This window comes from Drosophila navojoa, chromosome 5, assembly GCF_054131105.1.
Source record: "Drosophila navojoa isolate 15081-1374.11 chromosome 5, UAZ_NAV_1.0, whole genome shotgun sequence".
NCBI lineage: Eukaryota > Metazoa > Arthropoda > Insecta > Diptera > Drosophilidae > Drosophila > Drosophila navojoa.
Window position 1 is genome coordinate 10,632,799 of NC_142893.1, and position 14,212 is coordinate 10,647,010.

Below are 14,212 nucleotides of genomic sequence, written 5' to 3' on the forward strand. Positions count from 1 at the left end.
ATAGGCAGAGAAATGAGACTCCAAAAAAGAAAAGATTAAAATGCCGCGGTATGCGCAACGCATGCAAACGATGTCAACGACGCGACGCGTCGCAGTCGCAGTCGACTTTAGCGTCGGCAATCCAATCGGATGCGATGCTCGATCGGAGAAGAGCAAACAGAGCAGCGCGGACAGCCGGCCAGGCACTCGTTCAATGGCTTTCAAGCGGTGCACACAAAAGCAGCAAACAGTTGCACGCCTTTAACAATTGCAATATACATACATATGTACATACGTGTAGCCCCCTTGCTTCAGAAAGGGGCGTGACAAGATGTCGCAGGTAATGCAATATCGATAGCGCGCAACAAGCAAAGATAGTGCACATATCTAAGTAATTGTTGAGCTTTAAGGCGTCTGCTCTGATAACGAAATCGAGAGCGTTAGCTTGTGTTGTGTTTGTAGCGGGAATGTGACATTATTTTGCGAAACTAAAAACCGAAACCGAAAACGTGCTCGGCTTTTACATATTGCTATACTCGCTCAGAATGTGAAGGGGGTATATTGGGTTTGGTGGAAAGTGCGCTGGGATGATTGGTGAAAGCTTTAAGTTAACCTGAAACACTCATAATTTCAGCTATAAATATTGTGTTCAACTCCTGGCCAGTGTCGGGTATGAGGCAGTCGGTTAAGCTCGATTCGCTTTCATTATTATTTTAAAAATGTTCTCAATCATTAATTGGTGGCTCGTCATTCGCCGTTTGACACTGGCCGTTGGCGCCTCGCGTTGCGCCTGTGTATTCAATTGCTCCAATACATGCACATATGTAAATATAAATACATGTATATACATATGTATATTTGGATATGCATATACAATGTATATGTGTTTGTGTATCTGTGTAAATAGCTTACTTAACTAGGTGCATATTTCATTGCCTCGCCATTGTCATTGAGCCGCATACTCAAGTATTTGCTCTTCCATGTGCCAGCTGTTTTCACACACTCGCACACACATACATAATTGTTGTTGCTAAAATCGCTTTATCTTCATTTCAGTTGGAGTCATATCCAGAGAACGGCATTCGCTTGCTGCGCCTGCGAAACGTGCAGCTGAACCAGAGCGGGGAATTGCGACTGCAAGTGAAACACCCACAGGCGGAACGACGTGCGCCCTCGGTACGCAGCTATACCAGCCTTCTAGTACTACCCGTCAACAACAACAACAGCAATAATATTATTAATAATAATAATACTAACAAGGAGCAACACAATCTCCCGCTGGCTGCCAGCAGCTGCATATTGAAGGGCCCGGAGGATTGCACCGCACTCATTGGGGGCCACGTCCAACTGAGCGTGCACTATGAGCCATTCCCCAATACCAAAGTCATCTGGTACAAGGCGGTAAGTACAAAAAACACACAGATGAAATGGATATATTTAAATGCGTATTAGGTTAAAGTGTTTTGAATTATTTAACAGGCGCGGATGGGCTCTATAAACTATATATTTATTTATTATATACTCTAGAAAGATGTAAATATATTATAGCTCAATAACCGTAGCTGAGATGTCATATCCAGGTTTCACTGTAGTTTTGTTTATATGTAAACAAATATAAAGTTTTTTTAATGAGGCGTAAGGAGAAGGAATTATATATATAGGAAAAGTATAGTTGATCGAAAGGACTTCTGATAACCATTCAATTAATAAGGCATATAAGTTTGTGGATAATGAAACGCTAATGATCCGTTTTAAGATAAGATAAAAATATAAAATATATATATTGAATAATAATTTTATATGTATCATTTCAAAAAAATAAGCCTTATAATATAATGATATGCAAAAGTATGTATATATGTGATTAGAGCAAGAAGCATTACTCTTAAAATAGAAAAATTGCTAACATAGCAGCAGACAGACAACAAACAGGTCAAGCCTATAACTGCTTGACAGTAAATATCGATCAGCAGACAGATTCATACATATATATATACATATATATGTATTTATTGATCTAATGAAATCGTAGCTGAGTTTCGTGATAGAACTCAAAAAGCTAATAAAAACTTAACTAATAGGCTTGACTATCAGCTTACCTAACAATCTACTGAAAGTATGCTCACAACAGATCTTCCCCAACAAACTTCTACTAGACTCTTCCCATTAGCTCAATTTGAATAACCAAATTTGGCAGTTGGCCAAAAGCCGTTTGGGATCATTGCAATTGTTGCGCAATATAAATTGACATGTGACCTAATTAGGTAATATGCCGTCAACAGCTTGAAGATTAGCCGACTTGCTATGCCCATGATCCCATATCACAACTTTATCTACATAAGCTCACCCCATAGAGACAACCCAGTTGCTGTTGCTGTTGCTGTTGCTGCTTCTGTTGGCTATCTAAATACTTCATTTGGGCACGTTAACTGGCCGGCTGTCTGTGTTAGTCTCTGATCTAGTGCCGTGTCGTGTCTGGTCTGGCCTGTTCTGTTCTCGTTTGGTATGCCGTGCTGCTGGTGCTAGTTAGGGTCTATGACTGTGTCACGATCAGTTTGCGGTATGAGTGCGCCTATACGTAATTGTTATAAACCACAAAAGAGCAATAACAACAAGGCGTCGCCGTAGTTGAACGTGTTTTCTCTGCTCATCGAAGGTTGGGCAGTTGCTGTCTACTCGCCGCAATACTATTAATCCGCTTTACTTACACACGCACACACACACACAAAAATACATGTTTAAATATATATATATATATACTTGAATATACCTTTTACCCTTACACAGTGCCGTGCCATTGTTGAGGGCGCCAATGTGACAATCCGTACAACGTCGCAACGATCAACGCTTTATATAACGGACATCTCCGCCGATGACAGCGGCAAGTACACGGCCGAAATAATGAACGAATATGGCATAGAGGCAGCCTCGGCCTCAGTGGCCGTCGAGGGACCCCCGGAACCGCCCAGCGGAAAGCCAAGCGTCTCCCTTGGACCCGATCGTGTGGCCGTCGCCTGGTGTGGACCGCCCTACGATGGGGGTTGCATGATAACTGGATTTATGTGAGTGCAAAAAGGGAATTCATTCCTTATTATCGATAATAATCGAGTTGCTAAACATAATAAAATAGAGATTTCCGTATAACTGATTAGATATTTATTTATATATTATTTATTATATATTATACTTCTTTTCTTATGCCCCTCTCAGCATCGAGATGCAGAGCTGTAATCCCACGGACTGTGATAGCGTCAAGGACAACGCTGACTGGCAGCAGGTGGCGCGTGTTGTGGACACGCTGGCCTACACCGTCAAGGAGCTGCTGCCCCAGCTGCAGTACAGATTTCGCGTGCGCGCCGAGAACATACACGGACGCAGTGCACCCAGTCAGGTCAGTGAATGGGTGCAGACAACAAGACCAGCCAGCACATTGGATGCTGGCAACACAACAAATCCCACGAGCGCGGTGAGCGTCCAGTCGGGCGGCGATTTCAAGGCACGTTTCGAAATCATCGAGGAGCTGGGCAAGGGACGCTTTGGTGTCGTCTATAAGGTGCAGGAACGCGCCCACCCCGAACAGCTGCTGGCCGCCAAGGTGATCAAGTGCATCAAGTCGCGCGATCGCCAGAAAGTGCTGGAAGAGATATCCATCATGCGCTCGCTGCAGCATCCCAAGCTGTTGCAGCTGGCCGCCTCCTTTGAGAGTGCACGCGAAATCGTCATGGTCATGGAATAGTGAGTGAGGGGAATTATTTCCAAATGAACCCATGATTTAAGAGTTTTTTTTATTTATACAGCATTACGGGTGGAGAGCTGTTTGAGCGCGTGGTTGCGGATGACTTTACGCTGACCGAGCTGGACTGCATTCTATTTCTGCGGCAGGTGTGCGAAGGCGTTGCCTACATGCACAGCCAGAGCGTCGTCCACTTGGATCTGAAGCCGGAGAATATCATGTGCCACACGCGCACCAGCCACCAGATCAAGATCATAGACTTTGGCCTGGCCCAGCGTCTGGACACAAAGGCGCCAGTGCGCGTGCTCTTTGGCACGCCGGAATTCATACCGCCAGAGATCATAAGCTACGAGCCCATTGACTTCAAGTCGGACATGTGGAGCGTGGGCGTCATATGCTATGTGCTGTGAGTGCCGAAAGCAAATCAATTGCACTTTAGTTAAGCTCAAACTCAAATACTTCTTTTGCAGACTCTCTGGCCTATCGCCCTTCATGGGTGACTCCGATGTGGAGACTTTTTCGAATATAACACGTGCGGACTACGACTACGATGACGAGGCCTTCGATTGCGTGTACGTAGTTCCACTCCATGCATAACTATGTGAATCTCTCTCATGAAACGCAATATCTGCTTACAGCTCACAAGAGGCCAAGGACTTTATCTCACAGCTGCTAGTGCATCGCAAGGAGTCGCGCCTGACTGCCCAGCAGTGTCTCGAGTCCAAGTGGCTGTGCCAGCGCCACGATGAGAATCTCAGCAACAACAAAATCTGCACAGACAAGCTCAAGAAATTCATTATACGACGCAAATGGCAGGTGAGTCGAGGCGTCTGCTTGCCTGCTCACGGCCCTTCCGAACTAACAGTTGCTTCACTTTTGTTGTTTTGCCTTTTGAATCCTGTCCTGCTTTAATGCTTTGCTGCTGCTTGCTGCACAACTAGAAAACGGGCAATGCTATACGGGCGCTGGGTCGCATGGCCACGCTGTCCGCCTCGCGTCGCAATTCGGCCATTGCCATGGGCGCACTCAATAGTCCACGCCCCTCGATTTCCGGCTTGAGCATGTTGAGCGCCGTCAATGTGTGCAGCACGCAAATGGCCTCCTTGAACGAGGAGGAGGATGACTTTACGGGCGAGATGCCGCATGTGGACAAGCGCAAGACGACGAGCCTCAAACTGCGCGACAAATCGCAGTGCAGCGAGCGCAGCGATTCCGGCTACAGCGAGTGCTCCAATGGCAGCCTGGGCACACAGGAGACGCTGCTGCTAACGCTGGCCAAGTGCAAGCTGGAGCAGATTGCCAAGGCCAGCCAGAGCGAGACGGCAGATAATGCGGCCAGTGCGATGCCATCGTTGGACCTGTCCGTCAAGAGTGAGCCCATAATGCTCTCCGATTTCACCAATACGGTTAAGATGCGCAAGAAGTCGCTCGAGGATAGCTGCACACGTGAAAAGCTCAAGCCGCATGTCAAACCCATTTGCGAGCCCAAGCTGAAGGTGTCCCAGCTAAAGCACAAGTTTCAGCAATCGAATGCCGCTGCCGCTTCCGCTGCTGCTGCTGCTGCACATAAAAAGCCTGCCATCGAGCCCAACAAAATCGCCAAGGTCGCGAGCATGGGTCGCATCAGCAAACGTAACACATATTGCATATAGCATGCTTACGACTTATATAATACCCTATACTCACTTTCTCTCTCTTTCTCACTCTGTCCCTTTGTGTATAGCTGAGCCAACGAGCAGGCCCGCTGTCGCCATTAAAGCGAAGCCAACACAAGCCCAGTCCATGCCCAGCTCCCCGCTGCCACAGCGTTCAGCAACGCCAACGCGGCTGAGCAGTCGAGTACGTGAGACGACGGAGCGTCTTGCCCAACAGCACACGGTGGCCAGCGCACAGCGACAGGCGGCGAATGGCAAGGGGCATGGGCATGGCTATGGAAATGGAGGTGGAAATGGTAATGGAAATGGAAATGGGAACGGTCATGGTCTCGGGCATGGACACGAGCACGGACAGGGGCACGAATCACGTGCGCGTCGTCTCATCAATAGATTCAACGAAACGAAACATATCACGTCCTAGCTGTTTAATGACTCTGATTTACTTATTTCACTTTATTATTATTGTTTCTTTTTTTTTTATCTATTGTGTAAAAACAAACCCAAGGAAAATCTGTACGAAAAAACACTCGAATATACATATGTATATTTATATATCTATATATATATATACATGTATATATATAGTTGCAATTGCGAACTAATTGTAATCCAAATCCGAATCCAAAATGGCACCCAAAACATTTTTAGGCACAGGCACAGGCACACCGCACTGCACTTAGGCTAGACAAAGGCTAAATATTTAAATTATTGTATCGATTTATATACATACATCTATTTACCATACTAATTAAAGTTAATGTAACGAAGCCAAACGCTGTCAAAATTATTGGGCAAGCATCCATACCGTAGACCCAACCAATTATTTAAGGGGTTCTTGGCTACAAACGAGAAGTTTGTGCTGCGACTAGCTAAAGTAAGTTACAGTTAGCTCAATCTAAATTTAAAGTGAGAAGGTTTAAATTTAAATTTGGGTAAAGGCAAACATGAGGCAAGCTTAGGAATAATATTCGCATACTTGATTCTCGCTCAACTCGGATTACTATATAGTTAGAAAAGTTATAAAGCTGAGGCTGCTCTCTTTGACTTTACTACTCTCTTGCAAGTTTCTCGCTGCACACTTCTCACATGTAGTGTAACTGCTGTCATATCGGTAAAGCATTAAAGCTGAGTTTAGAGGAAGAAGCATAAAGAAGGAACTTTACATCTATCTACTTTGCCTGGACTCTACTCAAGTCTTACTTAGCCCAATCCAGACAAATACTAACTAAAAGAAGCGTTGCCTTGCTTGAGCTCTACTTAAACTTCACTTGAGTCGCCTCAAACTTCTCGAATGTAGTCGCTGAGTAAAGCTACGCGAAAAGGAACCAACGAAGACGTAGACCCACTTCTCACATCGCTACTCCAGATAGATTTTTGACCAATTGGCTTCGTCTCGTTACCTACACTAATCGACTCCTATTGCTTTCCCACTATATCGTCTCCTGCTGCTGCTGGCGTGGCCGCAGCCGCACCCACAGACCGCCCGAGGCGCGCAGAGTGATGCGGAATGTGGCCTCGAAGGTGGTCTTGCCTGGCACGGGCAGGATCTGGTAGCTGCGCAGTAGACGGGATACAATTGTCTTGATTTCCATGATGGCAAACCGATTGCCAATGCAGTAGCGCGGTCCAGCGCTGAACGGTATAAAGGCGTATGGATGCCGCTGCTCCATGTTCTCTGTGCTGAAACGCTCCGGCTGGAACTTCTCCGGCTCGGGATAGATATGCGCCAGTCGGTGTGTGGCATATGGGCAAATGAAGATGTTGCTGCCCGCCGGCAAGGTGTAGTCGGCCAAGCGCACTTCCTCGCCCAGCTTGCGGGCGATGAGCGGCACGCTGGGATAGAGACGCAGTGCCTCCTTGATGCACATCTCCAAGTAGCGCATCTCGCGCAAATCACTCATTGTAAGCGCACGATCGGTATGGTCAAAGATGCGCTCCAGCTCCTCATAGCACTGCGCCTGCGAATCCGTATTCTGGGCGAGCAGAAAGATGGTGAAGGCGACAGCAGCGCCAACCGAATCCTGGCCAGCCAGCATAAAGGTGCACGCCTCATTGACAATGTCCTCCTCACTAAAGTCCGGATTGTTCTCGGAGATTTCAATCATGTAGTCCAGGAAGCATTTGCGCTCCACATTGTTGTTGGCCGCATCGGCCATTATCTCACGACGTCTCTTAATCATCTGACGCGTAAAATCGTTCAGACGCTTCTTCTGCTTCAGCTCATCGTTGGCCAGCGATGTCAGCTGATAGATGGCGTCCAGTAGCAGCCAGGGATGCAAGAAGCGTGCGCGAATCATCAGCTTGCCCTTGCGAAACGGCGAATCCTCCATGAGGCCCTTCTTCTTGATGGGCACGCCAAGCACAGCCTCTGCAAGACATGCAAGAGAAAGAGAGAGCGAGTGAGTATTGGTATTTAGATTGGAATAGCCTGAAGTGGGATTTACCATTTAGCACATCGATCACACAGTTGTTGACATATTTGGCTATGTTCACTTCCATGTCCAGAGCCGAGGCATCCAGATGCTCGTTCAGCGACTGCGATGCATCCACAAACGTGTCAATGAACTTCTCCAGCAGGCTGAGATGAAATGCGGGCTGTATGAGCTTGCGATGGGTACTCCACTTGTCGCCGCTGCTGGTGATCAGACCGTTGCCCAGAAAGTTGTGCATCAGCCTGTAGATGAACACCTTGTTGGTGTGCTTCTTGGAGGAGAGTATGACCTGCAGATCCTCGGGCTGCAGCACCACAAAGAACGGAAACAGCAGCACCCAAATGCGCACCAGCGAGCCATACAGATCGAAGGCGTTCGCGGCGCGTTTTCGCATAACTGCAGAGGATGACAGACATGGCGTATACGTAATATAATTTGAAATGTATTTGCAGCACTTACGATCCTTCTCATTGATCAGCATACAGTTACCCAGAAAGGGCAGCGTCGGCGGTCCAGAGAGACGCAGGGACAGCAGCACGGACCTCAGATACGTTTGCAGCTGTGTGTAGAAGGTGTAAATGCTCAGCGAGAGCACCAGCAGGGCCAGAGCGCTGTACAGCTCCGATCTGGTAGCACGCTCCAGCTACACATGCAACGAGAGAGCGAAAGAGAGGCAGAGTGAGAGCGAGATAGAGACTGGGTAAAGCGTGTGTGTGTGTGTTTAGTTAAGCAAGTGGCGACTCTTCATAATTTGTTTACCATTTAGGCAATTTAATCAAGTGCGTAAAATATATTTGCTTAAGCCGCCCGTGCCAATTGGACCTCGAGCGCACTTCAGTTTAATTGCATTTAGATACATATCTCTCGGATATTCATGTGCACAGGTATGTATAAGTATATATATATGTATAAAATCTAATTAACTGGGAACGTCATTAGGGTATGTTCATTGAGGGGCTTGAGCATCGTATGAGCCAGTCGCGGCATGTCGTAAGTTTTTGTAAATACTCATCATCCATAAGCTTCGAAATGATCATCGAAAGTGCCTGCGAAACGGTGTGAATTGTTTGAGTCAACACGTCGTATACGCATTTAATACACACATGGCCAACGCACGCACACACATCAATCGATGAATGTGTATGTGTATGTACCTGAATTTCGATTATGTATGCCCAAGTCTCGACATTTCGGCAACTATTGATTCAGCATCAGGGCAAGGACGGGCATTAGAGATGGAAATACATAAATAATAGGCATATAGATACAATTGCAAATATACAGATACAGATACAGATACAGATACAGATACAGATACAGATACAGATACAGATACAGATACAGATACAGATACAGATACAGATACAGATACAGATACAGATACAGATACAGATACAGATACAGATACAGATACAGACACAGATACAGATACAGATACAGATACAGATACAGATACAGATACAGATACAGATACAGATACAGATACAGATACAGATACAGATACAGATACAGATACAGATACAGATACAGATACAGATACAGATACAGATACAGATACAGATACAGATACAGATACAGATACAGATACAGATACAGATACAGATACAGATACAGATACAGATACAGATACAGATACAGATACAGATACAGATACAGATACAGAATACAGATACAGATACAGATACAGATACAGATACAGATACAGATACAGATACAGATACAGATACAGATACAGATACAGATACAGATACAGATACAGATACAGATACAGATACAGATACAGATACAGATACAGATACAGATACAGATACAGATACAGATACAGATACAGATACAGATACAGATACAGATACAGATACAGATACAGATACAGATACAGATACAGATACAGATACAGATACAGATACAGATACAGATACAGATACAGATACAGATACAGATACAGATACAGATACAGATACAGATACAGATACAGATACAGATACAGATACAGATACAGATACAGATACAGATACAGATACAGATACAGATACAGATACAGATACAGATACAGATACAGATACAGATACAGATACAGATACAGATACAGATACAGATACAGATACAGATACAGATACAGATACAGATACAGATACAGATACAGATACAGATACAGATACAGATACAGATACAGATACAGATACAGATACAGATCAGATACAGATACAGATACAGATACAGATACAGATACAGATACAGATACAGATACATATACAGATACAGATACAGATACAGATACAGATACAGATACAGATACAGATACAGATACAGATACAGATACAGATACAGATACCAATTAAGATTCCGATTCAGATACAGGTTCAGATTCAGATAATCTTTCTGTCTCTGACTCTCTGTCTCTCTCCTTGTCTCTCTCTTTATCTTCTCTCTCATTTTTCAGGGCTACCTTTGACAGGACGGCACCCATTCATAAAATAAAACACCTACCAAACAAATGAATTGATTAATGATGATCACCAGCTGCAGATCATGGGCGCACGTTTTCTGTTTGGCCTTTTTTCCCAGACTCTGTTCCATTTTTTTTTGTTTTCAACGTAACCAATTCAACACGATCATTCGAATGTCAGCTGTTTACTGACCCAGAAAGTAAAAACAAAACAAAGCCTTAAATACCAATTCGTAACGTTAAATGTGTCATCCAACCAAATTAAGTACTTAACTATAGTATATAAATGGAAACTGCCGAAATTACCCATAGAACATTCCGAAAGTAAAATATATAAAAACAAAAATGCGAGAGAACCATGTAGAAAGGCTGTGTTGAAGTTTTCAGATCTTCGATTAGATAGGGAAATGCAGGTGCAGAGATAGAGAAATATTAAAGGGCGAAATTCTCATAGAAAGGCGACAAAATGAAGGAGATAAGTCCATATTATAAGGAGTGTGAAATAAAATCGCATTGATGCCCTAGAAAAATATTGAATTGAAGTGACATACGAGCACGCGCACCACACAAGCCTCAGATTCAGGGTCAACAGCGTGTTGTATAATACATATATGCATATTACACATGTATATATGTAAATATATGAGTATATGCATTTAAATTTAATGAAATATATATAAATAATTTGTAGTTGAAGTACAGGTGCCGCATGGCAAATTAGTTATGAACGGTTATCAAATTTTTGATTGAGCGTAACTTTCCGAAAGCGAAAGTCGCCAAGCCACGCCCACACAATAAAAACTAACAGCTAAATATACCTAAATAAACTATAAACCTCCCTATATATACATAGATATACATATGTATAAAAAAAATATAGTAGGTCTGCAGCAACAATATCGAGGAACGCGTGTCGGTTTGTGTCTGTGCGGGTACGGTACGCTTTTTATTTGCTTTACAATGCTACTATTTATGGCTTGGGGTACTGGCGCTACTGCAAGTGCTGGGGATTGGAGGAGGACAGCTACTTCTGTTGGTTCCTTGAACGATCTCCACATGAACGAAACGGTCCTTAACGAACTGCCCAATAGTACAATCAATCAACACAAAATGTAGAAATATAGAATTTTTCAAAGCGGGTTTCCTTCAGGCTTCCGCTACCTCTAGTTTGCCGTTCCCGATCTCTATTTGTAGCTTCTTAAGCTTCATAGCCTTCGGGTAATGGATTGACATGAGGATTATGGAACAGGCTGCGCTCCCCATCGCCCCAGGGAAAGCGTTTATTGCGACGGCGCAGATGCTCGTACTTGACAAACGGCGGCAGCGGCTTCGGTGCACGTGCACCGTTGTAGGCGTTGATCATGCAGAGCCCAATGGCTGGCGTGGCCACCAGAAAGGTGACGCGCTTCCAGAGCAATGCACCGCGCGGCTTGCTGCGGAGTAGCAGCAGATTGCTTTTGGCCTGGCTAAATGCAGGTTTCACATACCGTTCCCAAAATTGCGACATTTTCGTTAGTTCTTTAGAATTTTAATAAATTTGTATAGGTATTGTTTCTGTTTTAAAATATACACATACAATGTATATGTATATAAATGTATATATATGTTATATATACATATGTATTTACTACAAAGCTCTAAATGTGTTAGTGTGTTCGATTTGAAAGTAAATAAAATTCTAGACCGTAGCAATGTGATAAAGCAACTTCGATTGAATTATTAGACAAAGCACACACACACACACACTCAGTATGGTATAAGAGTAGATTAACGCAATAATCTATTCAGATGTTTCGAAATACATACATATGTATGTACAAGAAGAGTTTCAAGGGAAAGAGTGATAAATTGGTTTACGCATGTGCTTTGCCATAGCTCGCCAGCATAACTGGTCCAATACTAAATTAGTTAAGCCATAATGTATTAATTAGTCGAATTTCTGGAATCATCAGGCAATGTTCGCAGATACTAATAAATTTATTCTAATATTCAAGCACCATGGGTAACGGTTAATTGTAGATCCTGTTCGTTCAAATAACTGGAATGAATTAAGTCTGCAACGATAATTGCTATGCTAAAACTACGCAATTAATGAATTTTCAATTCGAAGATGTGTCTAATTAAACCAAATGAACTTTAGTTAAATTTACGATCAATCGATTATCGGATTAGTATTTAATTAGCACTAAGTATCGATAATTAATAATGAAATTCATTAGCTATTAAAGAAACCCATTCAAATGTTGGAGTGTGTACAAAAGTCTAAGTTTTCTTAGAAAAGAACAAACAATTTGCTTGGACCCTTCTAGAAGGCAGCTCGACATTGATTCACATTGTTGATCCTAGCTAGAAAAGTTCGCCAAGGCAACACAATACAACAATATATGAATTATTCGAGCTCTGGCTGATGTTAAATACTGCTTGTATGAAAGATATGGGGAAGTTGATAGATAATCATCCATCATAGCCATGTGGCCAACTGTCTTATTTACACAACGTTTTCACACCTGCCCACTAATAAATGTACAAGATTATTTCTCACTAATTCTATAAATTATCATCAGCATCGTTATTTTTTTTTTCTTTAGCTCACACACGCCCAAACCCAAACTTAAGATCCAAGAGAAAACTGTGGCCCGACTAGAAGATCCCCTTAGCCCCGAAAGATCTGAGCTTTTATATATAAGCATTCTAAGTCGGCCGGGCAGACGGATAGGGCTATACTCAAATATTGCTCATAAAAAATATACATATATGTAATTTCTTCCGTCATCCTTTTCTGCCTTTTACATACATATTAACAAAACCAATATACCCCAATTTCCGATTCTCAATCGGTTCAGGGTATCACAAATAACTAAACGCTTCCCCCAATCCACGAAACCGTTTGGGCAACGGCGCAGCGTACGTGCATTGCTAACAAAAAAATAAAACAAAAAAAAAAAAAAAAAAACAAAAGTTGTTAACAATAATGAGATTTCTGTTCAAGTTAAAGAGTGCCAACAATCGATATTTGTAACGAGAAACTTAAGAAACATTTTAATTTTATATATTTCACATCATTTAAATAAATTTCTTTTGCTCTTAAAGTTTTCTCAATTGGTTCTGCATCATTTAAGCATATAAGCATAGAGAGAAACAAAGAGAGCTAATCCAAAAAATATTGTTTATATTTATTAGCAAAAATAATTGTAAACCGTATAAATAATTGGAAAATAAGCATTTTTAATTTAAAACCATATAAAAATAAAAAACAAATATAAAATGTTTAATTGATAAATTAATAAATGCATGCGAAATAAATTTTTCACTTTTTGGAATGTGTAGAAAAATTTCTTTGATTATTGCATTTTTAATAAATATGTTGTACAAATTATATTCTTATTATTATGAAATATAAATTTATTGCATTTTTTCATTCTTACTTTATATATATTTTAGGTTTTCTCACATATTTTTTACTCACCACTTTTTCCACAATCATTTTATTTGATTTGATTTAGAGCCTTGTGAAAGTTCTTGTAATTGTTTCACTTTGCACTCTCACAGAATGTTTATAGAATTTACATATACATATATATAGTATATAATAGTTAAATGTCTTTTAAATGTCCTTTACTCTTTATTCACCTCTGTCAATTCACAATCCACGTTCAATTGCTCAATTCACAACACGGCGACAGTTGAATTTCAAATGGTGGATCTCAAGCCGGGCAACGTCTATTTATAAGCAATGTTTCCGATTTTTACGCTCAACAATGCCGACAAACAGACTTCGGAGTATAAAAATTGAAAAAAAGAAAAGCAACAAAAAAAAAACGAAAAGCCACACGACGCGAGACGCTTCATTTTCGGAGATGAAGAAACTGCAAATAAGGAGAGACAATATCCAAATACTACTCAAAAGAATTAATTGAAGTGCTAAGTAATCAGAACTTTGAGTAGTCCAAACTGACATATACTATGC

At 42.2% G+C, this 14,212-nt stretch overlaps 3 protein-coding genes across 6 annotated transcripts; 1 reads left to right on the plus strand and 2 right to left on the minus strand.

Moving 5' to 3' along the window:
* Window positions 1-152: 152 nt before the first annotated feature.
* Window positions 153-6,134, plus strand: LOC108652758 (myosin light chain kinase, smooth muscle). Of its 3 annotated transcripts, none has more exons than XM_030384758.2 (9): window positions 153-319; window positions 1,036-1,380; window positions 2,767-3,041; window positions 3,190-3,714; window positions 3,777-4,118; window positions 4,183-4,284; window positions 4,351-4,528; window positions 4,654-5,344; window positions 5,436-6,134. In XM_030384758.2, the coding sequence occupies exons 1-9, from the start codon at window positions 311-313 to the stop codon at window positions 5,786-5,788; spliced, it is 2,820 nt and encodes a 939-aa protein (XP_030240618.1). In that variant the 5' UTR covers window positions 153-310; the 3' UTR covers window positions 5,789-6,134. The 3 variants fall into 3 exon arrangements, with proteins under 3 accessions (XP_030240618.1, XP_089118580.1, XP_089118581.1); XM_089262454.1 differs by lacking the exon at window positions 153-319 and adding an exon at window positions 654-803; XM_089262455.1 differs by lacking the exon at window positions 153-319 and adding an exon at window positions 751-773.
* Window positions 5,820-14,071, minus strand: Cyp4aa1 (Probable cytochrome P450 4aa1). Of its 2 annotated transcripts, none has more exons than XM_089262457.1 (4): window positions 13,712-14,071; window positions 8,259-8,442; window positions 7,812-8,195; window positions 5,820-7,735 (listed from the first exon to the last, which is right to left on the minus strand). In XM_089262457.1, the coding sequence occupies exons 1-4, from the start codon at window positions 13,727-13,729 to the stop codon at window positions 6,798-6,800; spliced, it is 1,524 nt and encodes a 507-aa protein (XP_089118583.1). In that variant the 5' UTR covers window positions 13,730-14,071; the 3' UTR covers window positions 5,820-6,797. The 2 variants fall into 2 exon arrangements, with proteins under 2 accessions (XP_089118583.1, XP_089118584.1); XM_089262458.1 differs by lacking the exon at window positions 13,712-14,071 and adding an exon at window positions 8,559-8,684.
* COX6AL (Cytochrome c oxidase subunit 6A-like) lies at window positions 11,163-11,935 on the minus strand. The gene has a single exon (XM_018105512.3). The coding sequence runs from the start codon at window positions 11,750-11,752 to the stop codon at window positions 11,444-11,446; it is 309 nt and encodes a 102-aa protein (XP_017961001.1). The 5' UTR covers window positions 11,753-11,935; the 3' UTR covers window positions 11,163-11,443.
* Window positions 14,072-14,212: the final 141 nt, after the last annotated feature.

Bases quoted from the DNA above. Each gene is read 5' to 3' on its own strand.
- LOC108652758 (XM_089262454.1), top strand. From the start codon at position 699: ATGTTCTCAATCATTAATTGGTGGCTCGTCATTCGCCGTTTGACACTG. The intron at 804-1,035 runs GTAAATATAAAT...TCTTCATTTCAG, and splicing joins GCTCCAATACATGCACATAT to TTGGAGTCATATCCAGAGAA. The intron at 3,042-3,189 runs GTGAGTGCAAAA...TGCCCCTCTCAG, and splicing joins TGCATGATAACTGGATTTAT to CATCGAGATGCAGAGCTGTA.
- COX6AL (XM_018105512.3), bottom strand. From the start codon at position 11,752: ATGTCGCAATTTTGGGAACGGTATGTGAAACCTGCATTTAGCCAGGCC.
- Cyp4aa1 (XM_089262457.1), bottom strand. The intron at 8,196-8,258 runs GTAAGTGCTGCA...CATCCTCTGCAG, and splicing joins GCTGATCAATGAGAAGGATC to TTATGCGAAAACGCGCCGCG. The intron at 7,736-7,811 runs GTAAATCCCACT...CATGTCTTGCAG, and splicing joins TGTGATCGATGTGCTAAATG to AGGCTGTGCTTGGCGTGCCC.